The sequence below is a fragment of the Lagenorhynchus albirostris genome, chromosome 14, assembly GCF_949774975.1.
Source record: "Lagenorhynchus albirostris chromosome 14, mLagAlb1.1, whole genome shotgun sequence".
Taxonomy (NCBI): Eukaryota; Metazoa; Chordata; class Mammalia; order Artiodactyla; family Delphinidae; genus Lagenorhynchus; species Lagenorhynchus albirostris.
Genome location: NC_083108.1, coordinates 81,700,670 through 81,727,314, shown reverse-complemented (window position 1 = coordinate 81,727,314; position 26,645 = coordinate 81,700,670). Strand labels below are relative to the sequence as shown.

General features: G+C 53.9%; 1 protein-coding gene across 9 annotated transcripts in view; it reads left to right on the top strand.

The window, feature by feature from the left end:
- PITPNM2 (phosphatidylinositol transfer protein membrane associated 2) overlaps positions 1–26,645 on the top strand; it is a 144,967-nt gene that overhangs the window by 99,243 nt on the left and 19,079 nt on the right. For 6 of the 9 annotated variants that reach the window (XR_009544390.1, XM_060170800.1, XM_060170801.1 and 3 more), the window contains 6 exons: positions 11,626–11,798; positions 16,191–16,328; positions 18,824–19,038; positions 20,124–20,245; positions 22,822–23,049; positions 25,349–25,657. Coding sequence is in view for 8 of the 9 variants with exons in the window: in XM_060170800.1 (XP_060026783.1) it covers positions 11,721–11,798; positions 16,191–16,328; positions 18,824–19,038; positions 20,124–20,245; positions 22,822–23,049; positions 25,349–25,657 (1,090 nt within the window). In the remaining variant the exon portion in view is untranslated. Of the gene's footprint in view, positions 1–11,625; positions 11,799–16,090; positions 16,348–18,823; positions 19,039–20,123; positions 20,246–22,821; positions 23,050–25,348; positions 25,658–26,645 lie in introns of all 9 variants that reach the window. The other 3 variants (XM_060170803.1, XM_060170802.1, XM_060170804.1) reach the window with 2 other exon arrangements.

The following is a 26,645-nucleotide window of genomic DNA, read 5'->3' as shown; positions in this document are numbered from 1 at the left end:
TGAAAATCTCCGTTCTGGCTCTTATTACTGCCTTTTCTTATTAACTCTGGTGCCCCAAAGCCTCTATTTCCCGGGGGATTCATGAGCGGAGATGCTTTGGGGCCCGGCCTGTGGCAGAGCCCCTGCCCGTGATGGATGGTGTGCTGAACACTAGCTTAACCACAGCCCCCCCAACTTGGAGGTGCTCCCTGCTTCCAGGCATCTGGAGGAGTGGGTTCTCCCTCCTTCTGCCCCAGTAGCTGGGGGACATTCTCCCCTAAGGGGCGCTCATTTCAACGTGCTCCTGCAGGCCCAGACACAGACCTTAGGTGGGCAGATGCGTGTACTGCTGACATAGGGCAGTGGCCTGGGTGTTGCTGCGGTGGTAGCACCCACGGAAGGCAACCGGGAGCCAGAACCCCTGAGCCAACCCCAGGTGACCGCTGTGCGAGCCACAGCTCAGAGCCAGACGGTCAGGCCCAGGTCCCTCTGGGTCTGTGTTTCCATTCTGACCCCGAAGCATCCAGGGGCATTCTGTTTGGACGGCCCTGCCTCGTTTGAGCTGTACTCGGTGCTAAGTGTAGGAGCAGCGCCCTGGAGGCCAGTGTGGTGATGGCCTCACCGGCAGTGACCAGCAGGGTCCCCAAAGGGCAACGAGGAGTGCGGGCGGTGGTGAGTTCCGCCTGCTGCCCTCTCGTGCTCATCTTGGAGGATCTGGGTCCGTTTTCATTTCCTCACCTGCAAATCTCCTCTCCTTTTTCTCCCGACAAGCGGGGCTGGAGCTGGCAGGTCCGGCGAGGGAGTAGGAGTCGTGAAACTGGGGCACCGCTGATCACCCTTGGCTTGCGGCTGTCTTTCAGGAGGGCACCAGCCCTCTCGGGATCCGCTTTGCTCTCTGCGCCATAGAGATAAGAGGTTCTCCCTGCTAAGCCCCCTGGCTGCCGTTTCAGTGGGGTGTTACACATGACATGCCACATAACCCTCAAGCATTTCCCAAGGGTCCCACCCCTGCCACCCAGCGTTCCCAGCCCTGCAGAGAACTGCACGCTCTGCGCTGCCCCCAGCTGGGCCCTGCCCTGCGGAGGCTGATGACTGAGTCCCGCAGTGGCTTGGCAGTCGTCCCCAGGTTGGCACTGCGGGTGAACAACCATGAGATTTACAACCTTTCCTGGGATGTCAGTGACTGCAGGGGTGCCCAGGGGCTCCGTGGGGACCCTTTCAGTGCTCAGGCTGGCGGGGGAGGTGCCGTGTCCTCCCCTTATAAGGTTACAGGACACGGACGGGGTCTGTGTCCCCCCAGCTCTTCACACCTGTGAAATCCAGGCGTTAGTCTCCCCATTTATAAAGTGAGGGTTGAACTGGGAGGGGCGGGGGTCCTGTACTGTTTCCTCCCAAGAAACCTTGGCGGAAGTCCACTGTCTAACAGATAAAGGTGAGACTACTGTGGGGGGCAGGGATTGGAGACCCCCCAGCCCCCCACCCCTGTTCCTTCCAGCTCAGACTTTCATGGGGGTGTGTCTGCTCCTGCTTTTACCCCCAGGGGACAGGCAGCTAATCACTGCTGACTGCATACACACACTCCCTACGCCCCGGCCTGCCCCAGATCCCCGGGGCACAAGGAACTGCCCCTTTCCCCTCTACCCCCTCCCACTCATCTGGAGCCTGCCTTCCCTAGAGACAGATGGTAGGAGGGGAGGTATTGGGCGTGGGGAGCTGCCCACATGGGGGTAGATGAAGTTCTTTTAACATCACCCACTTTGGTCCCTGATCGGGGGCAGTAGGTTTGGGAAGCAGAGAGCAGAAGAAGGGGGCTTTCCTAGAGACAGCAGAAGAGAGACCCATGGGAGCCAGGTGGGATGTTCCGAATGTGCCAGAGACCCCAGAGTCTGCCTGGGCCCCTCCCGTCCCCAGCAGCTGCCTTCCCCACGATTGCAAACATCTAGGCGGGCTCCCCTGGCCTGGCTTGAACGAGCTTCCAGACCTAATGGCCAGAATGCAGCTGAATTGCGTTTGGATGGATTCCATCCTCTGTTGTCTCTGCACAGCCTCACTCGTAAATTCCATCTGTGACGTCAAACCCCGGCTCATCACGGAAACACAGATTAGGTTCTGTAAACTCAATTCTCATGCTTTCCCTCCCAGTCAGGGTGTCTCGCCGTGGCCTCCACTCAGAGCAGCCATCTTGCCTTCCTACCTGCCCACCCTTCTGAGCCAAACCCTAATAATCACCGCCGTCTTCACTGATGACCCCCCGGGGTGGGTCCCTGAAGACCTTTGGGACCCAGCTGGGGAGGCCCCGAGAGGTGTCCTGCCCTTGAGTCTTTGGGCAGAATCAGATGCTCTCGGTCAACTGCAGGCCCCTTTTCTCTGTCTTCCCACGTGGGTTCCGGTGGGACAGGTTGCTTGAGGAGGAGTCGGGTCACCCCTCCCCGCCCCTACTCTGCCCAGCGTCCAAGCCAGGGCTCCGGGCCCAGCAGGGTGCAGCCTGGGCTGCGCACCTTGTCCAGGGCTGGTCCCTCCCCGACCGTGGCCTCCCGGATCGCCATGCCAGGTGGCCCCCACTCTGACTTCTTCTCGCTCTTCTGTTCCCTCAAAGACACCGATGAACATGGGGGCTGGGGGGTCCTTTCTAGTGTCGTGAATACATGGGTTCTGGAAGCCCAAGGCGTTTTTAGAGGCAGATACCATACCTGAGGCCCTCTAGGGGGTCTGTCCCTGGTCTCCCCGGGGAGAGATGGGAGGGTGGTTTGTGTGCGGTGGTCACACAGACTCCTTGCCTGGCTTCCCGCGCACGAGGGCTTCTGCAGACTTTATTTCTTTCTTCCCTCTCATTATTCCAGCCCCAAAAGCTTCCCTGTGGAAGGAATTAAAATATAATTCTGTCTAACCCATCACGACTCCAGCGGGGATGGAGATGAGACGTGTGTCTGTCTTGTGGGCCCAGGCAGCCGGGGTGGGTGTAATAAGATTGTCTGAGGGTTCAGCTGCTGGGTGAGGATGCTCAGGGGACGGGCAGACGCCAAGTCACGCTGCCTTCTCTCATTAGGGGGCTGGTGGCTGCCTGTGCCCCCCTGGCTTCAGACTCAGCCGGGAAGAAAACAAGGGGACTCTCGTGCCCTAACCAGGTCCGCATTCTGGCTGCAAAGCTCACCAGGACCTCCCAAGGGGCCTTTCGTCCTTCGGACGTTGGTGCCCTGGGTGCTGGGCTGTCTTCCCCTGATGCCAGTGCATGTAGTGTCTGCACCTGTACCTGCCCCTGGCAGCCCAGCCTGGGAGCCTACAGGCCCTGTTCCCCAGGCACCTGTCTTCCAGACCTTGCTCAGCACAGCAGCACCTCCTAATTGCTAGCTGAGTGTTGGCTGGAACCGGACTAAGCGTTTTATGTGCACTATCTCATTTAATCCACAAGACAGCCCAGCGGGGTAGGTGCCATTCTCACCTCTGTTTTGTAGAAGATCGAATGAAAGATCAAAGAGATTAAGCAACTTGCCCATGGTCACTGCTGGGAGGTGGCAGAAGGTCTGGCTGACTCAAAGTCCATCATTTTCACAACTACGCAGACTGCCCTTCTCAGACCGGTTATACACATACGGCTCACACTCTGTTGCTGCTGCCTTGTGAAAAATCGAGTAATAGAGAAAAGTGCAAGTAAAAGTTGCCCAGAATTCCATCAATCTGAGATAACCCTCTCCAGCGTCCAGTGAACATTTTTTTCAGATTCTGTACAGATACGTACAGAGTAGTAATAACTTTTTTTTAAAAAATGGGTGGTACTCTACGTTCATTTTAAAAATAAAAAATCAAATTTAATTTTACTTGAATTTAACCAAAGATAAATCACCTACTTGCATGTATCTAAAATGAAACAGAAGGGAATTTTTAAACTTCAGAAAAACATTTCTTCATCATAAGTGATAATAGTTCCTAACAGGTTAAAGTTAAGGTGAGAAAAGAGGGAAACAAGCTTAACAGCTTTATTAGATATAATTCACATACTGTACAATTTACATTTAAAGTGTACAATTCAGTGGTTTCGGGCCTATTACATTAATCTTTAAAATTGTGATATACATTTATCTGTAACACATAATTTTCCATTTTAACCATTTTTAAGTGTACAATTGTGTGGCATTAGTACATTTACAATATTGTACAACTATCCCCACTACTATTTTCAAAATTTTTTTATCACTGAAATTGAAACTCTATACGTATTGAACAGTGACCCCCTATTCCCCTCTCTCCCTGGTAACCTCTAATCTACTTTCTGAGAGAAAAACTTTTAAAAGGTTAGAGTCATTAATTTTTTTAAGTAATAAAATTTATCTTTTAGGGCAGTTTTAAATTTACAGCAAAATTGAGAGGAAGGTACAGGGATTCTCCATATACTCCCTGCCCCCACACAAGCACAGCCTCCCCTATTATCAACATCCCCCTCCAGATGGTACAGTACAACTGATGACCCTACATTGGTACATCATTATCACCTAAAGCCCATAGTTTATATTAGGGGTCACTCTTTGTGTTGTACATTCTATGAGTTTTGACAAATGTATAATGATACACATCCACCATAGAAGCGTCATACAGAATAGTTCCACTGCCCTAAAACTTCCTGTGCTTCAACTATTTATCCCTCCTTAGTTTTTTAACCTACATAATGAATCAAATTCCATGCTTCTGTTCTTCCACTCTCAATTTTTGTTAGTTATATTATTTGTGGACCTTGTTAAGGTTTTTGTATTCTATTCAATAACCATAATTGCCTTGGTTTCAAAAATATTAACTCAGTATTCCTCCATTGATGAACTTACTTTTATTTATCTTTTGGTTGGTTGGATTTTAGCATCAGGTAATTTTTAAAAGACGTTATAGATATCTAGGCTCCTAAATGCGTGTTTCAGAATGTCTATTAACTTTCTGCTTAAGGGACAACTTAGCTGGGTATAAAATCCTGGTTTACAATTTCTTTCTCTTAGAAGTCTATAGATATTGCTTCACTGGTTTCTGAAATTGTGTTGCTGAGGAGGATTCTGACTGTCCTCAACCCATCTCCCTGTGCCCCCTAGTTATATGATTCTTTCTTTATCCTTTAAGCGCAATAACTTATTTTAGGATGTCTCGGTGTTCCTTATACCATCAGGTTTTCCTGGACTACAGAATGGCAGTTAATCTGCAGAGTCAAGTCTTTTTTATTTCAGGGAATTTTTTCATTATATATTTGAGTACTTCGCCCACCCCCGTTCTATTATTCTATTTCCTCAGAGAAGCATACTAATTATGTATATGTTGGATTTCCTCTTGCCTCCCATATCTGTCATTTTGTCTTATTAGTCTTCATTTAATCTTGTGTGAGTTCCTCAAGCCCGCCCACCATCTCTAACTGTTCACACTGTGCTTTGCCCCTTTATTCATTGCTTATAGTATGGCTTTTTTAAAAATATCTGTGATGTATTTATTTTTCTTTCCCATTTTTCCCTGAACTCTGCTAACCAGCCTTTCAACTTTCATCTCTTCTGTCATCCAATAATTTCTTTTTTAAATTTCTATGTTTCCTTCCTTCCACTCCTCTGCCCCCACCAGTTTCTAAGAGATTATATCTGTAATTTCTCTGAGTCAGTGGAGAACTGTTTTTTCTGAAGTCTTCCTGCATTTCTGTGGCTGATTCCTCTTGTGATGCGTGTTCTTCACTTGCCCCCCACCCTTAATGCGTAGGACCCATGTGAGTTCTTTTCTGATTATTGTTCTCTAGCTACCTTCTGCATAGCAGCGTGTGGGAAATGCAAGGAGTGATCTGGAGCAGCCTGCAGCTGCATCTTGGGCTTATTTATTGTCTGGAAGACTCTCTTCCCAGAGCTGTTTTTTGTCCTGTGCCCAGGGATTCCAGCTCTCTCAGGTTTGGGGGTTCACAGAAAAGTTCTTTAGGCCTCTGGCTCTCTGTATCATGACCAGCCCCTCACTGCCCCTTCTTCCTCCCAAGCCCCACTTCATTCATTTACTGGGAGAACTAGGTTCTGTCATAGAAATGGCTCTCACTCCCCTTCCATTCCATAATGTAAAATTGCCTCTCTGCGTGTACTCAGTTGTTCACAGCAGCCCTATTCCCGTCAGCCCCAAATTGGAAATTACCCAAATGCCCATCAACGATGGAATGGTTAAATCAATTATAGAATATTCACCCAGTGAAATATTAGACAGCAGTGAGAGTGAGCCCTCTACAACTACATGCAACAAATTGGATGAGCCCCAGGAACATGATGTTGATCGAAAGCAGCCGGAATCAGAAGTGCGCTTACAGCCTGATCCCATATGAAACTGCGCACTCGGTGGGTCAAAGGCGGTTGGAGGTTGGCAGCTCGTAGGCTTTAACCTAGTGCAAAATACAAAACAGGCAAAAGGCAGACGGTTATCCGTGGTGGGGGAGGTGTGCCTGGGGGAGGGTGCTTCTGGGTTATTAATTTTCTGTTTCTTGATCTGTTTGCTGGCTGTAGGGGTGTGTTCAGTTTGTGAAAATATCTGTACTTATGATATGTGCACATTCCTGGAGGTATGTAGTACTTCAGTAAAAAGTAGAAAACGGAAGACAGGGTGATGGCTCTCCTCCCCCGGGGGCATCCACAGCCCTAGGCTCCATCGTTCCATGTCTTTCAGGAGGTGGTATTTGTTCAGAGGTCCGAGGTGGCACGTGTTAGCTGTCAGCATGTTCCTTCCTCCCAGCTCAGACCTTGTGGTGTCTGGCTGGTATCCTTCATGGACTGTGGTTCGGGGCTGCAGCCATCTCCTCGTTTCTCGGCCGTGGTGACTTTTCTCTATCTTTAGCCGCTGTCTGTCGTTTTGAGAACGGAAGAGCTCCCACTGCTCTGTCTTCAACAGGAAGTCAGGATAGTTGTCGGAACCGACTAGCATAGGTGTAGAAAGAAACAGATCTGGCTTTCTTTTTTTTTTTTTTTTTTTTTTTTTTTTTGTGGTACGCGGGCCTCTCACTGCTGTGGCCTCTCCCGTTGCGGAGCAACAGGCTCCGGACGCGCAGGCTCAGCGGCCATGGCTCACGGGCCCAGCCGCTGCATGGCATGTGGGATCCTCCCGGACCGGGGCACGAACCCGTGTCCCCTGCATCGGCAGGTGGACTCTCAACCACTGCGCCACCAGGGAAGCCCGATCTGGCTTTCTTAAGTAAATAAAACGCTAGTATCTGATGAGACAAGAGACTGTTGGCCCCTTCAGAGTGATCTCCCTGAAAGACAGCCCCAAGAGGGGCCAGCGTCCCTCTCCCGAGCACTGTTCCTCTTTCTGGGAGGGACCCAGGGGGCTCACAGTGACCCAGAGCACTGACGGCTTCCCAGAGAGCAGCCCTGGGGGGTGTGGGTGACCGCAGACCTTCCCCAGGGCTGCTCAGAAGGACGGCTTGGCTTCTGTGTGGAAGTGCTTGTCGGGAAACTTATGCTTTGTGGTTACACCCTGTCTGGCGAGTATGTCTTTCCTCCCCTGGGAGAGAGAATTCTTGAAGCAAGTGATGGTCTCTTGTCACCTTGCTCCCGCCCCAGCAGACCCTGAACTCCATGGGCGCGTGGGTGTGGCTGTCATGCCTGCTGCAGGGAGCAGCTTCATCTCAGCCTTGAGCACAGCCTGCCCTGTGGAGAGTGGCCGCCGGTGGCCTCCGTGCCCCCACTGCCCTGGCCCCATCCTCCGGGGACGCGGCGAGGCGACGCTGGGGGTGCGCCAGTGGGAGGTGTCTCCGATGGGGTGGCGCGTTCCCACCTCGGGGCCTTTGTTCGTGCTGTTCCTTCTCCCAGAGTGTCCTCCTCCCACGTGCTCTGCTGAACAGAATCTCACTCATCCTGGGAAACCCAGCTCACGTCGTTTGAAAGCTCCACGTTCTGTGAAGCCTTTTCCAAGTCCTTCTGGACTGAGAGACGTACACCCCCTGGCAGGGGAGCACTTCACCCGCACTCGTCTCGGTGACACTGGCGATGACTCTGGACGGCGGGTGGCATTATCCCCATTTGACGTATGGAGAGACCGAGGCTCGGCAGGCACGGATCACACGGCTGGGAAGCGCGTTGGCAGGTTGCGACCTCAGATCCGGGGGGAGCTCCGCTGGGACTGCTGCACATTTTGTGTCGCTCAGAGTTCTGAGTCCTCTCCTGTCATTAGTCACCACGCACTTAACTATAACTAGACAGGACCGTTTATTTTGTTCTTTCCTTCTACATACCTACCTCTGTCACTCTTTGGCCCGTGTTGGGTGGAGGCACAGCTGTCTTCCTCTAGCCCAGCAGGAGATGGAAATGCAGCCTAAGCGGCGTGTTGTCTTCTGGGGGCCGTCGTGGGGTTATTGCCCTTGGTCGGCCCTGAGCTTCGCCTGCGAGCCCAGCTCCCCCAGGACATGGGAGACGCTGAGGGACCTCTGGGTATGTGTCCCCTCCCTATCTCTGTGCCCTCAGGCTGCATGTGGAGATGTGGACGCCCCCTGTGGGATTACAGCTCACTGGGGAGCTTGTCTTTGGGAGAAGAAAGCGGAGACTTCGGGAGGAGAGGAACGTTATCCTGTGTGTGTTCCAGACACATGTTCACAGGGCCCCCGAAATCGAGAACCAAGCCTGTGTCTGGGTGCTGGCTCATGGTCTGAGAGTCCATCCGGGTGTTAGGATGGGGGGACGTGGAGGCTGCTGGGGGGAAATGGAGGCTTCTAAGGAAAAAGCATAGTCCGGCCCCACATCCTGCCCTGGTGCCTGGTGGGCTGGAAGAGGCAAACCGGTGGACATTTGGTCTGACGTGTGTGGGCGAGCGCGGGCAGGTCATTTACTGTGGAGCCGTGAAGAGCCCAGAAGGGCAGGTTGCTTAGAGTTTCTCGAGAACATATAGAGGTTGCACCTGACCTCTTTGTTAGCAGTTTAGGTGACGACGTGGACTTGCCCGGGCTCACTCTGGGTCATTGCATCATCCCTTGCCACAGAAGGAGCCCACGAAGCCATGCGGAAAAGCTTTGGAAAAATGGCCCTTATCGAACCTAGGTTTTCCCTTTCCTGTCTCCAGTCCGCATTTCATCCAGCCTCTCGCAAGCACACGGTTCTCTCTCCTTTGTTTGTGTCAGGAGGTTCCCAAATCGGGTGCCTGTCCTCCCCTCTTGGGGGTGTCAGCCTGGGTGCCTCGCTGCCCCGGCTGAGCCCAGGGTCTTGTTTCCTTGTTCTGGCTGTGCCTTGAGGCTTGCGGGATCTTGCTAGGTACCCGCCAGGGATCGAACCCGTGCCCTCGGCAGCGAAAACGCAGAGTCCTAACCACTGGACTGCCAGGGACTTCCCTCAGCGTCTTGTGTCACACCCTCCTGTGGAAGGAGGTGGTTCCTTGGGGGCTCTGGACCATCACTCGTCTCTCCTGCGGCCTCAGCTTCCAGCCAGACTTGAGCTTGGACCGGTGGGTCTCAGAGCCGACCGAGTCCAGGCAGCCTGCAGCCTCTGCTTTCTCGCCCTCCTGGACAATTTCAGCTCGGGCCCCAAACCCACGTGCCCTCTTAGCTGTTGGCTGGACCCACACCTTCAAGGAAGGTTAGAGGTGATGTTTGCACATGAGCACGGCCTCTGGAGGGTTGAGTCCTCCCCTTTGTGGTAAGCTCAGCGGTCCAGGGTTGATCAGGGAAGAGACAGGACCAGGAGGGGCAGTAACAAGCTTTCCTGGATGGCGCTGGGACAGGTTTTCTAGGGTGGAAAATTTCTCCCAGCAAGAGGCCTTCCAGATACAGTGATGTGGGACCACCACCCAGAAAGGGAGAGGCGGAGTTAGACAGGGGGCTCATGTGTCGAGGTGGCGTCGCTCAGAATCACGATGGAGAGCCTCTGGGTCACAAAACTCCCCCTTTGGGGTCTTTTATGAGCTCGGGTTTGTCTCATCTATGCCTAGCAGATGTTGGGTGCAGTTTCTGGGGTGTGTAAAGTAGATGAACTCTAATTGGCTAAAAAGATGTTTATCTGGACTGTATTTCAAGCAGTTGGAAAAGTGAGAAGTTGAGTTTGGTGCTGGGTGTTTTGGGGGCTAATAGTCCTACCTGCTGTAAAGAAGGAAACAACATGGGGGTCACTTTAGGCTCATAATGTGGGTGCCATCCCCAGCCTCCATCTCCCTCCTTAGGTGGTTTATTAAAGAATTTCTTTCCACCTTACGTACCGAAGGTCCCAAGAGTTCTGGTACACATGCTTTTCCCAATCGCGTTAGTTATCCAGTAATGCGTTAGTGCCCAGGTGCTCGTACACATGGTGCCCTGGGGAAGCTGCCTGCCCGTCGGCCCTTGCTTTTGTCACTTAGCCAGCATCCTGCCTCCAGTCCCTGTGAATCCTCACTGACTGCTGTCCCCGGCGTGGTCCTTCTAAACTACTATCCTGATTCTGCCACTGCCTGTCTTGGAAACCTTCACTCAGCTTCCAGTTGACAGCATCCATTCTCTCTGGGGGTAACAAATATATCCACAGCAAAGCCTCCACCACCTAGGGGACAGATTATGATGGGTGATTTCTTTTTCCAGATCACTGCAGGTATGCCTCCTTCAAGCATTAAGTTTTGTTTTGTTTTTTTAAATATGATTGCTTTAGGTGCAAGTCTTCATCAAATATATTGTCATCTTAAATACAAGTTACTGTGAATACATTGTTTGCTTATATATATATATATATATATTTTTTTTTTTTTTTTTTTTTTTTTTTACTGTACATGGGCCTCTCACCGTTGTGGCCTCTCCCGTTGCGGAGCACAGGCCCCGGATGTGCAGGCTCAGCGGCCATGGCTCACGGGCCCAGCCGCTCCGCGGCATATGGGATCTTCCCAGACTGGGGCACGAACCCGCGTCCCCTGCATCGGCAAGCGGACTCTCAACCACTGCGCCACCAGGGAAGCCCTGCTTGCTTTTATTTTTTAAATAGCTTTATTGAGATGTAATTCCCATGCCGGGCAATCCACCCATTTATCTGATTTTCCTCTTCTACCTCCAAGACCTAGCCCAATGTCGGCAATAGAGTAGGTATCAATAGGCAGTTGGCGGTGGATTGAACTGAAACTACACCTAAGGTCACCTCTTTTGATAACTCGGGATCTCCTGCCAGGAAGCAGTGTTGCCACCTGCACCCGGTGACAGGAGCAGAACCGATTGCCCTGACGCCGAATGGTCCCAGACTGCTGATTTTTAAAATTCTCACGTCTGTTTTTCGTAGTTTTGTCTGTCCTGCCTTCTTGCCGGCCGTCATCACTTGCTGCCGTCACCGTGCCGGCCTCCAGCTACTCCAGAACACGGGGGAGCGGAGGCTGCAGGCTGTTAGAACTTTGCGTAAAACAAGAACGCGATGCTCTTGACTCTTAGGGGATGCGATGCCCTCCCATCGCCTGGCCCTCGCTAGCAGGATAACAATCCTTGATTTCCTCGTGGCTGATCAGAGTTTATACATGTCCTCTACACAGTTGCTTAGCAAACAGGGAAAATGGAGGCTGGGGAGGTGAGGGAACTTGCTCAAGGTCACGCGGTGGGCTCAGGGTCACACAGTGGGCTCATGGCTGACTTGAGACCAGAACTCTAGCCTGGGGTCTAGACCAGGCCCTTCCTGTGGTACTTTACCCATCAGCTTTTGCAGAAAGTGACTCTCCTGTCCTCTCTTTCTCTCTCAGGGGTCCTTGGTGAATTTTGTCATGGTTATTTAAGGAACCTCGCCTAGAAGTCCCAACGCACAGTTCCCCATTGACGGGAAGGCTTGGACTCCAAGATGATTATAAAGGAATATCGGATTCCTCTGCCAATGACCGTGGAGGAGTACCGCATTGCCCAGCTGTACATGATACAGGTGGGTGGTGAGGCCGTGCACACAGCCGCTCTCAGCACCGGCGTGGAGGGTGGGATGGCACCGTGGCCTTCACAGCAGTATCTGCCCAGTAGGCTTCTGGCCAGTGTCTGAATTGCACTGGAGCTCTGGCTCCTTTTCTGCACACGAAGCCGGGCACACGCAACGCGCCGTGGATGTTTGTGGCATTGGATTGTCTCGCCCGCACTGTAGTCACAGCACTGACAAGACTAACGCTCTTTGTATGTAACACCCGTCCTCTTACTGATCCAGATGTTATCCTTGTGTTTAGTCATCTTGGGCTGTATAACGAAATGCTACAGACTGGGTGGCTTAAACAACAGACGTTTATTTCTCACAGTTCTAGAGGCTGGGGAGTCCAAGATCAAGGTGCTGACAGATTTGGTGTCCGGTAAGGGCCCTCTTCCTGGCTTACAGACGGCCACCTGCTTGCTGGGTCTTCACGTGGCATAAGGAGCCAGGGAGCTCTCTGGGGCCTCCTTTATAAGGGCACTAATTCTATTATGAGGGCTCCACCTTCATGACCTAATCACCTCCCAAAGGCCTGACCTCCTAGCATCATCCCATTGGAGGTTGGGGCGTTGACATATGAATTTGGGGGAATGAGGGACACACACGTTCAGTCCATGACAATCCATTTGACAGACAGGAAGGTGCAAGGCCCAGAGAAGTTAAGTGACTTGTCCAAGAGCACACAGCCTGCCTCCCGGCTCCAGGTACGCACTTTCCTCATGCCTTAGGCTAAGTGGCTGATTTACAGAGTCACAAATGACTTTGAGGATGACCGGGGCCTGTGACCAACCAGAGATGATCACCCCACCCCAGATGTTGCTGGCCTCCCTACTCAGTGCCTGACTAACCTGGAACCCAGGATCGGGTCCTCATGGCCCAGACGTGGCCACAGCTCCTGCTCGTTGGGGTGCTGGCTCGTTGCGGTCCTGCCCCACGGGGGTCTCCGTCCCAGCTTCTCTGCTAGCCTCTTGCTCATCCTCGCTGCCCCAGCCCTTTGCCTGGCCTGGCAGCTTTCCTCCCAGTTGGGGGTCTGATTATGAACCTGCTCCCGGCCTGGCTCTGGCTTTCCTGGGTACACGGATGCCTCGGTGCAGCCCCTGGCCGCGCAAGCGTTACACTGGGCCATCAGGGCAGGGAGAGCTCGGCAGGGCCTGCACCCTCATCCTGAGTCCGACCTGGCCCTCAGCGTGGGAAGCTTGGCTGGGAAGAGAACAGAAGGCCAGCTCAGCCTCTCCGGGGGGCTGTTTGCTCCACGCTGCTTCAGAAGCGCCACTCAATTCCCTCTTGAACCACTTACCCAGTAATTATTCCTCGAGAGTGGGGAGAGGTGAGACTGGCATCAGCCCCCCAGCGCCGGGCACTCTGGGAATCTCTCAGCCTGTTCAAGGACCAGCTGATCTGCCAAAGGCACTGTTTGTCCTGTGGCTTCCTCATTCCTCCCCGAGCCAGGGGAGCCCCGGACCCTAACCCTGGACCACAGCAGATGGCCCTCAGCTCTGCTTGGGGGCTGGGAGCGTCAAGATCCCAGGAGGCTGACTTTCAGCTTCCAGTTTATCCCAGGCTTTTTCAAGTATGTAAACACCTCTGACTCAGGGCTCCTCAGACACCTGCCATCTGCACCGCCTGTATTAAGGTGCTTTTTTCAACATCTATGCCTCCAATTAATGTGAAACCTTCCCAGCCTCCTAGGTGATGCCTCCTACAGCCCCACTGACACTGCGTGCCTCTCGAGGCCAGCCTCCTCTGCTCCCGCTCTGGCATTTGTCTCACCCGCCTCTGGCTCCACGGTTCCGGGGGGGCTCCATCCACCGTGGGGGTGATGGACAAGCCCATTATCTCCACTGTGTGACAGTTTCGTGGGTGTGAAAGTACATCACAGCTCACCGGCTGTACCTTTACAAACAGATGGTTTATTGTATGTCAATCCTACCTCAGTAATGCTCTTTGAAAACTAAGTTAAATTCCCCAGACTTTTCTGTGCCCGGCCTGGGAAAGGGCTGGGCTACAGAGACGAATACAAAGTGCTTCTGCGCTCCAGGATTGCCTGCGGGGAGACGGATGTGTGTGCAGCCCACTGAGTAGAGGCCAGAGCAGTGGGGCTCGGAGGCTGGGAGCCCAGTGTTCACTTGGGCTTGGGGCCAGTGCTCCAGGAGGGCCCTCATTCCAAGCTGGGCCTTACGAGATGGATGGTCCGTCAAGGAAGGCAGCTCCGTTTTTCTGGAAAGAAGAGCAAGACCTTAGTTCATTACCCACTGATCCCGCTTACCAACTGGGGTGGCAGCTAGGAAGAGTCCGGCCTTCCGAACAAGCCACCTCCTCCCTGAGGTTGTGAACAAGATGGGCTCACGTCTCAAACTGCCTCATACCTGCCTGACCAGCACTCAATATACATGTTGTTCAAGGTTAAAGAAAAGAAAGGAAGGAAAGAAAGAAAAAAAAGAAAAATTGGTCTGGCTGGGAGAGAGCCTTCCATCCTAGGAGGTGCCCAGCAAACGGGGGGAGCGGTCAGAAGCACCTTAGCCAGGACCCTGGACAGCTCTGAGAGCTGCCTGATTGGCCGGGGTTTCTTGGACTTTGAATCCTTCACCCCCCACCCCCTTCATCCGGTGCTTTTTCTGCACCAGGCCCCTGGCGGCTCAGGCTCCTCCCTTGCAGACCCCAGGCCCCAGGGATGGGGGAGGGGAGGAGAGGAGGGGGGAGGGGCCTTCACCCAGCCTGTGCGGGCAGGGTAGGGTAGGTCAAGCCCGTGGTCTCCGTGGTCTCCGGGGAGTGGTTGGCAGGGATGGGCTGTGGCTTCTGATGTGAGCAGGACACTCCCCTTCTCCTCTTCTCCCCTCCCCCATCCCTGGGGCCTGGGGTCTGTGCAGCCCCAGTGAGGCCAGGTGGGAGGCACCCTCCCCCGCCCCTGCTCCCTCTCTGGCCTTCCCCGTGCCTTCTCTGCCCTCGGATCCCTGGCAGGCCGCACCTCAGCCCTCAGAGACTCCGTGTGCCCTGACCCCTCTGACCTGCACGTCTTCTTCTCACTGAGCCACCCAGCACCCCAGGTGTTTCATTCCCTGGGGCTGCCGTAACAGAGCGCCACCAACTGGATGGCTTAACACAACAGAAATTTATTCTCTCAAAGTTCTGGAGGACAGAAGTCCAAAATCAAGGTGTTAGCGGGCCGTACTCCCTCTGAAGGCTCTGGGGCGCTGGGGGGAATCCTCCCTTGACTCTCCCAGCTTCCGGTGGTGGCCGGCAATCCTTGGCGTTCCTTGGTTTAAAACTGTTTCACTCCAGTCTCTGCCTGTGTTGTCACATGGCTGCCTGCCCTCTGTGTGTGTCTGTGTCTCTGTTTTCTCTTCTTATAATGATCTCTTCTCATTGGATTTAGGGCCCAGCCTAAGTTGTCTAATCCATCTAAGTTAAGATGACCTCATCTTAACTAATTATCAATACATCTGCAAAGACCCTATTTCCAGATAAGGTCACAGTTTGAGATTCTCAGTAGATATGGATTTTGGGGGGGAGGCCTTTAACCCACTACACTGGGGCTTGGGCAGACAGGTAGCCCCATCCCCACTTATAGTTTTAGAAACTGAGACCAGACACAAGAAGCAACTTGTCCAGGATGAGAGAAAGTTGGCCACAGGGTTAGGACTGCAGTCTCTGTACTTGCTCAATAACTGCTTATCAGCACCTACCTTGTCCCGAGGTGTTTTCCTTGAGACGCTCACTGCTTCGGGCGAGCGGGCCCTGGAATCCAACAGGTCTGAGTTCGTCCTGGCTCTGCGGTTTGGTAACTGTGTAACCTTGGACGGGTCACTCGGCCTCTCTGAGCCTCCACCTTCCCATCTGTACCTTGGGGGTGATAGTAGTCCTGCAGTCTTCTCAAGGGCTCATTGCAGTAACTATATGAGAAAGCGCAGGCCAAGCGCTTAGCACAACTGCTAATAAACGAAGCTACTGTAAGAGGCGGGATCTTGGAAAGCATCTGAGAAATGGTCGCTGTTTTCATTACAGAATCTGGGCCACATTCCAGGAGCTCCTTTAAAGAGTAAGGAATGGCATGTCCCTGCTCTGACTCCATCTGTGGCTTCAACCAGGGTCTGCTGTTTTTCTGAAGGGGACTCAGTGTCTCTGGCCATGGAGATAGATCACGTCTTTGTGCCTTAGAGAGGGTTCGTGCCCCGAGGGCGAGGCAGTGCTGTGGGGAGTGCCTGTGTACGTGTGCGAGGACTCAGGTGTGTGCATGTGTGAGTATATGTGCACCTGCTGTTCAGGAAGCTGACCGAAGATGGCCTTGGTGATGCTGTCATGTCACCATGGAAACAGATGCTGGGCTTAAAGTCACCAGCACCTTGACCACGAGGTTTTGTGCAGAAGCAGAAACCTGAGCTTCTGGACCCTGGGAAGGACGTTCGTGGCAGAAAGACACTTGGAGGTGACCCAGGCATCACGTCTCCCGGGCAGTGTCTCCGAGGCCCCTTCTCACTCGTGTTTGATCTCTCTGAAATCTTAGTTGAGTACAAGAGGCAAGGTTGGTTTTTATTTGTTTGTTTGTTTTGTTTTATACCAGATTTATTGAGCTGTAAGTCCCACACCACACAGTTCACACATTTAAAGTGTATAGTTTAGTGGCTTTTAGCACATTCACAGAGTTGTGAAACCATCACAATTCTAGAGCATTTTCATCATCCCATAAAGAAGTCGCTCTCCATTTTCCCCCAACCCCCAGGCCACCAATAATCTACTTTCTGACTCTCTGGATTTGCCTATTCTGTACATTTTATATAAATGGGATCGTATAGTATATGGCCTTTTGTGTCTGGTTTCTTTCACTCGGCATGTTTTCAAGGTTCATCTATGTAGTAGCATGTGTCAGTACTTCATTCCTTTTTACAGCCAAATCATGTTTTATTGTATGGATATAATTCGTTTATCAGGTATATTATTTACAAAAAATTTTCTCCCTTTCTGTGGATTGTCCTTTCACTCTCTTGATAGTGTCCCTTGATGCACAACAGTTTTTTTTTTCATTTTGATGAAGTCCAACTTAGCTATTTTTTCTTTGGTTGCTTGTGCTTTGGGTATCATATTTGAGAAACCATTGTCAAATCCAAGGTCATGAAGATTTGCCCCTATGTTTTCTTCTAAGAGTTCTATACTTTTAGTTCTTACAATTAGGGCTTTGATCCATTTTGAGTTAATCTTGATATGTGGCATGAGATAGTAGTGCAGATTCATTCTTTTGCACTTGGGTATCCAATTGTCCCAGCAGCATTTGTTGAAAAGACTCTTCCCTCCTGCATTGAATGGTTTTGGCCCCCTTGTTGAAAATCAATATGTATAGCGTATAGATCTGTGGGTTTATTTCTAAACTCTCATCTCCGTTCCATAGATCTGTCCTATGCCCATACTATACTGTTTTGATTACTATAGTTTTTTTTTGTTTTTTTTTTAAAGAGCTACTACCACCCGCAACAGGTGGATGAATCTTTTTCGGCTGCGTTTGTCCTTGCTGCTGCGCGCGGACTTTCTCTAGCTGTGGCGAGTGGGGGCTACTGTTCATTGTGGTGCAAGGGCTTCTCATTGCGGTGGCTTCTCTTGTTGTGGAGCATAGGCTCTAGGCGTGCAGGCTTCATTAGTTGTGGCACACAGGCTCAGTGGTTGTGGCGCATGGGCTTAGTTGTTCCGCCGCATGTGGGATCTTCCCAGACCAGGGCTTGAACCCGTATCCCCTGCATTGGCAGGCCGATTCTTAACCACTGTGCCACTAGGGAAGTCCCTACTGTAGTTGTGGGGTTTTTTTAAATTTATTTTTGGCTGCGTTGGGTCTTCGTTGCTGCATGCGGGCTTTTCTCTAGTTGCGGTGAGCGGGGGCTACTCTTTGCTGTGGTGCACGGGCCCTAGAGCTCGTGGGCTTCAGTAGTTGTGGCAGGTGGGCTCAGTAGTTGCGGCGCACGGGCTTAGTTGCTCCGTGGGATCTTCCCGGACCAGGGATCAAACCCGTGTCCCCTGCATTGGCAGGCGGATTCTTAACCACTGTGCGACCAGGGAAGTCCCCCTACTATAGTTTTATAGCAAGTTCTGATATCGGAAAATGTGAGCATTCCAGCTTCCTTTTTGTTTTCAAAATTGTTTCGGCTGTTTGAGAGCCCTAGGAGTTCCATGTGAATTTTAGGATCAGTTTTTCCCTTTCTACCAAAACTGCCATTGGATTTCAACAGGGATTACATTGGACCTGCAGCTTGCTTTGGGGAGTATTGACATCTTAACAAATATTAAATCTTCCAGTGCGTGAACACAGATGTCTTTCCGTTTATTTAGATCTTCTTTAATTTCTTTCAGCAATGTTTTATAGTTTCCTGTGTACAAGTCTTGTACCTCCTCGGTTAAATTTCTTCCCAGGTATTTTATTCTTTTGGATGCTCTTGTAAATGGAAATGATTTCTTTATTTCCTTTCTGCCGTATTTGCTTTTGTGGGTTGATTTTGTATTCTGAAGCTCTGTTGAATATGTGTATTAGGTCTGACAGATGTGGGGGGCATTCTTTAGGTTTTTCTGTATATGGGTGTGTCATCAACAAATTGAGATAGTTTTCCTTCTTCCTTTCCTATTCGAATGCCTCTTACTATTTCTTTTTCTTGCCTAATTTCTCTGGCTAGAACCTCCAGTACAATGTTGGCTAGAGGTGAGAAAGCAGGCATCCTCATCTTGTTCCTGACCTTGGGAACACTTTCAGTCCCGACACTCAGGAGTCAGAACGGAGGAGTTTGCACGTGCAGTGCTGGGCTCGGACAGGGAACCGTGGCCCCTTCAGTCTCCTGCATGAGTGCTGGGGCCGGCGGTGGGGGCGGTGGGGGGGCGGCGGTGTCCTGCAGTGACACAGGAGGAGCCAGCCTGGTTGGCCAAGACCCCACCCCCCATTCCGCACCCTCGGCCAGCCTCCTAAGCCCCTCCCCCTCTGCAGAGTGCTCTGGACCCACACATCGCTAATGCTTTTGTCCCCACAGAAGAAGAGCCGTAACGAGACGTTCGGTGAAGGCAGTGGCGTGGAGATCCTGGAGAACCGGCCATACACGGACGGCCCTGGTGGCTCCGGGCAGTACACACACAAGGTGTACCATGTGGGCATGCACATCCCCAGCTGGTTCCGCTCCATCCTGCCCAAGGCGGCCCTGCGGGTGGTGGAGGAGTCCTGGAACGCCTACCCCTATACCCGAACCAGGTGAGCTTGCCCTCAGCCTCTGTGCTGTCTGCTGGGGAAGCAACCCTGCAGCATAGATGCTGGTGCTGGCCCCCCAGACAGGCTCAATCCCCACACCCCAGGGAGCCCTGGCTTCTGGGGAGCTGAGCCTCCGTTCTGAGTGGTACCCTGAAGGTCCCCCAGGTTCCCCCTCAGAGAACAGGCAGGAGAGGGAAGGGTATACCCCTAGGTGCCTTCTAGCCTGCCAGTGGGGGAGACCAGGAAGGCCTGAGTCCAGCGAGGGCCATCTGAGACTCCTTTGCCATCTGGGAAGGCTCAGGGAATACAGACTCACGTTAACGTTCGCCTGGGAATGCAGGACCGTCCACCAGCTGGGAAGAAACACAAACTGAGGGTAGACCAGATGGCCCAGAGATTCCCTCCAACCCTGAGACCCTCAGCGACTATGATGATGTTTTATAACAAACCATGCTGAGCAGGGCTTTCTTTGGATCCCTCTGGTAGGGAGGCTCTTCACTCTGCACCCCACCCAATAGAGCTGAGCACTGCTTCGTTAGAAGAGATCGGGGGCCGCTCCCAGCTGGCCGCCCACTTGCTGGGCAGGTGGAGTCCCCATGCATCTCCTGGGGCTTCCTTCCCCAGGTCGTCGAGGGCCTGGAGCTTGCTGGAGGATCCGTCCAAGTCATGCCTCTTCCCAGCAGCACTTTCCTCCTCTGAGCCCATCTCCAGTCAAGAGAGAGGGGCTGCTTCCCTGTTGCCACACCTGGTTTCTTAGGGGATAGGGGACAGGGTGGCATGTCACACGAAGCGCTGGTCCAGATTCAGCCGACTCAGCAGCGTGCCACCTTCTCTGTGCCTGAGTCCACACCACGCTTCACACACGTGGACACAGGGCTGCCAGCAGCTTCCCGGAACAACTCCCTCTTCCCCCTAAACCCATCCCTCCCCCCAACCTGGACTTGGCTCTTCTTGGGACGAGGTGAAGGTCCAGGAGCTGGACAGGACAGACGCGTCTTGGCCACCACTCCAGCCCTCGTCCTCCACCCAGCCACCCACGCCTACACCGCTAAGCTCGAGTCCTGATGGATACTCTCCTTCCCCCGCAGGTTCACTTGCCCTTTTGTGGAGAAATTCTCCATTGACATCGAAACCTTTTATAAAACTGATGCTGGAGAAAACCCCAATGTGTTCAGCCTGTCTCCTGTGGAAAAGAACCAGCTGACGATCGGTAACCGTCTACCCTGACGCTCCCAACTCCGGGAAGGGCAGGAGCCCTGCAGGGCTGAGTTCCCGGTTTCCCCGCCCGTGGGCCCCTTGATTCTGCCCCTGATCTTCAGGCCTGGCAGGCTGCAGACCAGCTCCTGTCCTGGGCGGGGAGGTTAGAGTCCAAGCAAGCCTGGTCGGAGGTGTGGGGGCAGGAAGGATGGGTCTCCTCGGCCCCACTTCCCTGATGTGCCCACTAAGGCTACGTGTGTTGCCCACTCAAGCCCCTTCCCTTCATCCCTTCGAAGTGTCCCCATCCCCAGAAATGCATGCATGTGCTTGGGGGCCACATCAGGCTGACAGCCATGCGTGAGTGCAGCAGGCCGGATGGGGCCTGTGTCCCCTTGACAGTGGGCGGCCTCTGCTCTACTCCCCTCTAGCTGACTATGCCATGTGGGAAACAGGCCCCATTTGTTAAATCTTCTCTTTCAAGCGAGGCCAGAAATCAGGGTTTTTATGTGAAATCTTCCAATTCCTAAATGTTGACAACTAATTAAAAATCTTTGTGAATATGCCACCCAAACAAGACACATCTGTGGACCAGCCGCACCTCAACAGGCCCCAAGCCCGTAGGAGCAAGCCATTGTGGTTCCCAGACGGGTGCACGGCTGGTGTTGGAGGGGTGTTGATGAACTCCCAGGCGGCCTCAGAGGCCTGGAGGGCAGTCCCCTGAGACTCCTCCCTCCTGCCGGAGTTTTTAGGCCCCAGGGGGTTTTGGGAGATACCTTAGCTTCCTAGGGCTACCAGAACGAAGTACCACAGACTAAGGGACTTAAGACAACAGATACTTTTTGTCTCACAGTTTTGAGATCAGACGTCAAGGTCAGGGTGTCAGCAGGGTTGGCTCCTTCTGGGGTCCCTGAGGGAGAATCGGTTTGGGCCTCTCCCCTAGCATCTGGTGGCTGCTGGCAATCTTTGGCGTTTCCTCGGCTTGTAGACTCATCACCTCAATCTCTCCCTTCATCTTTACATGGTGTTCTCTCTGCGTGCATGTCCGTATTCGAATTTCTCCTTTTTTTTTTTTAATTGAAGTATAGTTGATTTACAATGCTGTGTTAGTTTCAGGTGTATTTATTTTTTAATTGAGCCAAATTTCTCCTTTTTATAAGCACTCTAGTTATATTGGATTAGTGCACCCTAATGACCTCACTTTAATTAGATGACTTCTTTAAAGACCCTGTCTCCAAATAAGGTCACATTCTGAGGCCCTGGGGACCAGAACTCCAATGAATGAGTTTAGGAGGGGACACATTCTACCCATAACAGGAAGGAAGGGCCCAGCATGACGCAGGCCCTCTGGCAGCTCTTGTCAGGCCAGCTGCAGGCTCCCCCCGAAGGCCTCCTGCCATGGTTCCTAAGTCCCAGCCCCCCCCTTCGCGGCCTTTGCCTGCCTGAGCGGGCTGGGCACGTGGTCTGCTCCAGGAAGGATGTGCATCCCTCCCCACATCCTGCTGCCCTCGGGCTGCTTCTGACCAGTCACCAGTTTCGGCCGGGCCAACGCCTGCGTCTGTAAACCACAACCCAGACTCAGTGCCAGCAAGCCAGGGAGACGAGACAGCCGGGGCCCGGTCGGGGCAGAGCCCCCCCAAGTGCCGTCGTCCCCACACATCTGAAAGAAGGAGTCTCTGAGCCACAGACCCTGTCCTGAGGTCTGCCACTGGCATGCAAGCCCGTCTACCACGTGCACACCTCGGGGAGCCAGCCCAGCAGGATGGCTTTGACTTGGGGGAGGAGCCGTGTGACAAGAGGTGGTCCTTCCCAGAGTCACTGTCCCGCCCCTCACCCAGGTCCCACCAGCCCCCAGTGCTGTTTCCCAAGCGCCCAGCCCCATGGCATCTGCTGCCCACTCTCAGGCACATCCTGGACCGTCTCAGGCCCGACGCCTCCTGCTGGGCCCATCAGACATGGCTTCCGGACTCTTCCCTGCTGATCTGTCTGGGAGGGGCTTCCCAGCAGGCCAGCCGCCTTAAAGCTCACCTGTAGGGCCACTTGCCCTCAGGGTGCCGGCCGGGCACAAAGCCTGGTGAGAGATGGCGGATGTGCCCAGCTGCATCCCCATCACCTCTACCCACGTGGACACCCTGGTGGTTCCCCAAACTCCCCCACCTCCTGGTTCAGTGTCACATTCTGGGACGTTCTTGGCCTCACAGTTCTGCTCCTGTAGCTGAAACGCCAGCTTTTCTGGGAAGCTTTACTCTTTTCCTCGCCCCCGCCGCATCCCACGTCCTCCATCCTCATCTCGCCCACGCTTCTCCAGCTCATCACCTTATTTATCCGCTTTGGCAAGTGTGCCCAAAACAGGGGGGTTGCTGAAATGATTTGAAAAGGCAACAAGGAGAGCCACAGGTCCTGAGGGCGGGGGAGCTCGGGGTCAGGGTGGACCAGAACGATGTCCTCACCCCCACGTCGGGCCCCGTGGCACATCGAGGCCTGGGGCCCCACGAGGATTTGGGGGTGGCAGGGACATGGCGAGGAGACTGGATGGGGAGGGGTGGGGTGGAGGTTGGGGCAGACGTTGTCACTCACGGGGTCTCCCCGTAGATTTCATCGACATCGTCAAGGACCCCGTGCCCCCCAACGAGTATAAGACGGAAGAGGACCCGAAGCTGTTCTACTCGACCAAGACCCAGCGGGGGCCCCTGTCCGAGAACTGGATCGAGGAGTACAAGCAGCAGGTCTTCCCCATAATGTGCGCCTACAAGCTCTGCAAGGTGGAGTTCCGCTACTGGGGCATGCAGTCCAAGATCGAGCGGTTCATCCACGACACGGGTGAGCGCGCCCGGCCTCTCCGTCTGTGTGCCCCTGTCTGCCCGCCCTCTCTCTCTGCATCTGCCTGTCTTACTCTGGACAGGCGACCCCCGAGGCCCACATGCAGCCACCCACCTGGTTTCCCTTGACCATATAAACACTTGCCGAGCGCCTACAGACGACAGGCAGTGTACGCCTGCACCAGACACTGCGGACTCGATGGTATTTGTAACACGTGATGTCCACCCACCGTGGGGGAGCAGCCCCAGGGGACTGCCCCCCTGCTGCTCACAGCACCTCTCGGCACCCCAAGGCCAGACCCCAGGCCCTGCCCCGGCACTGCCGCCCGCTTTGGGCTGGAAGTCCCAGGGGAGAGCGTCTCGGACATCCTCCTGTCCTACACCCACGCCCGCCTGGCCCAGAGCAGGTGCCCAGGGAACGGGACAGCAGATGCCCAGGGGTTCTAGAAGGAGCTAGTGCCAACCCGGGCTCCTCCCTGCCCCCCAGTCAGGGCAGAGGTCAGTGCCCAGGGCCTGGTTTTAGCCCCAAGACTCATGATCCAGGAGTGGCACCCAGGCAGACACCTGCTCACTCCAAGAGCAAGGGTGACTGTGTAGCCATGAGCAGAGTCACAGCACTGATGGTATGCTTCACAGGGGTCACATCAGCTCTCCATGGCCCTGCAGGGTGGCCACTGTCACCCCCTCCAACCCCCATTTGCAGTGGAGGAAGCCCAGGGCCAGCCCTGGGTCTGAACCCAGATCTGCCGTCCCAGCCGTCCTCGTCTGTGCATCACATCTCATCAGACGGTCTGTCCAGTGTGGGTGCTGGCTGACCCTGAGGGTGGCGTGCCTGAGGCCACGGCACCCTCCTAGGAGCAGGGGTGAGAGGGAGTTTCTCCCAGGCAGGCTTTTGGGAATGAAGGGATATAGAAAGGACGGCTGGGGAGGCCGAGTGGCCTGAGCGAAGCTCCAAGTGGGAATCGGGAGGTGAGCCCGGAGGAAGGGTCGCCAGAGACCAGCCTGGGAACGAGGAAGGGCCGGACCACCTGGGAAGCCGCTCAGCTTTCTCTAGGAAAGCAGGAGGAAGACTCAGTGATGACCCTTCCGGGTTTGCCCCGCTGGAGAAACTCAAATGCACGTTCCGGAATGTTCAGAGCAGCAGGATTATAAAAGCAAAATGGACAAACAATGAAAGTGAGCCAAAGGCCCGCTGGCAGGAGAAAGAATAAATAAAATGTGGTATTTCACACAAATAAATACCATACGGTATTTCACACAAATAAATACCATACGGCAGCATACCGGCAACTCACCCAGGAAGGGGAAGTGGCAGAAAAATCCATGCAGCATGACACATACATGTACATGTACATGTCAACAACATGTAGGCCAGCCCAACATACTGTATAGAAAAACACGGACAGAAAAGCAAGCGACAGACACAAAATTCAGGATGGACCCTTTCAGGGCGGGAGGAAGATGCGTCTGGGAGGGCGACCGTGGGCTCCGTGTTACTGGTCACGTCTACTCCCTCGATGGGTGGTGGCGGCAGGGCGGGGGGGAAATGCTTTATTTCTTCTTAATGGTTTTTAAGCAGCCTATTGAGGCCTGATTTTGCATCTGTTGTAAGAGAAGTTTGAGTTCCGTAAGCTTGAGTGTGTTTGCAGAGTAGTGCACACAGTTCTAGAACATTCCATGCCCCCAGAGTCTTTCGCAATCACCCCCACTCTCATCCCCACCCAAGGCGGGCCCCCATCTGCTTCCTGTCCCTGTGGTTCTTCTGTTCTTTATACCTTAAAAGTATCTTATTTTCCATCTTATTTTCTATATATGATATATTCCTATATATCGTACTTTATTGTATTTTATATCTTATTTTATATCGTATGTGTATATATTCTGTTTAAAAAAGAAAGGACCAACGTGCTTCGAACTTGAGGTTGACTTTCCCGTGGGAAATTCGACAAGAGAAGTGTCCTTGACTCTGAGATAGGGAACACTCAGGAAGTCCTTCTCCAGCTCCCCACAAGGCAGGAATTCCCCCCCGCCCCCCCCGCAAAACTCAGCATGGCTTCTGAGCAGACACAGTACCTTGGGAAGCCCCAGTACCCCAGTTACAGAGCCACCGTGAGCTTGTGAAGCCATCTGTGAGCCGGACCCCTCATTTACACATGGGGAAACGGGCACGAGGGCAGTGGTTTGCTGGAAGCCACGCAGTGGGTGAGGGGCAGAGCCTGTCCTGCACCACGGGGCACCTCCCAGCCTAGGAGTCCCCGGGGGCTCTAACACGGCTCTGTCTCTCGCTCCCTCCCCTGCAGGCCTGCGGAAGGTGATGGTGAGGGCCCACCGGCAGGCCTGGTGCTGGCAGGACGAGTGGTACGGGCTGAACATGGAAAACATCCGGGAGCTGGAGAAGGAGGCGCAGCTCATGCTGTCCCGCAAGATGGCCCAGTTCAGTGAGGACGACGAGGGGGCCGCGGAGCTGGCCAAGGACGAGGCCCCCCAGGCCCAGGCCCCCAGGGAGCCCCCGCAGCCCAGCAGCAGCGGTGGGGAGCCCCTGGCGGGCAGGGGTCTGAAGAAGCAGTGGTCCACGTCCTCCAAGTCGTCCCGGTCGTCCAAGCGGGGAGGTGAGCGCACTCTGTCCCCGCAGGTGTCCCTGCCCTCTGCTCGTCCACCCCGGCGACTGCCCCTGCCTGGGCAGCCCCGTGCCTCTGCCGGGGACTGCGAACTCTGAAGGTGGACTCTTGCTTTCGGACCTGCGGGCCACACCTGTGGGACTCAGAACTAGTCACCTCCTTGTAGCCTCCGCCTCGGAGTGAAGCCCAGGGCGTTGCCCCAACCCTGGCAGGTTCCCCCAGACTCACCCACCCAGACTCACCCACACAGCCCAGCTGAGACAGGCAGGCTGGCCACGTGGGATCCCCACTCCCAGCCCCTCCTGGGACCCAGCCGGCTGCAGCTCTGAGCCAGGGTTCCAAGGCGGGGTGGGGGGGTCTGGGTGCGCTGCACCCAGCACACCCAGGAGAGGCTTCTGCGCCTGAGGGAGCAGCCAGGCCAAAGGACCCTGAAAGGCTTCAGATACTCAGAAAGGCCTTTCTCTGGAACTCACTTGAAAGTGCGGTGGTTATTGGGGAAACTCGGTGTACTTTGTCTAAAACACCAGGAGTCCCACCCGCTCCCGCAAATCCAGCTTTTCCCACACCAGGCTTGTGCTGTGCTGAAGGGACCCATGGAGACACACGCATCGATACCTTTAATCTCACTTCCCGCCCCTGCCGGGCATCCCTGTCTGTCAGCCCCGCCGTGGCAGAGTTGAAGGGGCTCGCTCCTGGAAATTCCCTGGCGGTCCACTGCCAGGGCCCGGGTTCGGCCCCTGGTCGGGGAACTAAGATCCCGCATGCCACGCAGTGGTGCGGCAAAAAAAAGGGAGGGGACCTCGCTCCTGAGCAGATCAGGTCTAGGGCATAGGAGTGGACCCAAGCCTGGGTGACTGCACATCCTGGCCTCATCCCTGATACCCTCCCCCATCCACGTCCTTCCGGGACAGGACTGCATTGTGCCAGGTGGGCTGGGAGATGCGTCAGAGCCCTCATTTCTCCATTGCATCCCCTTCTG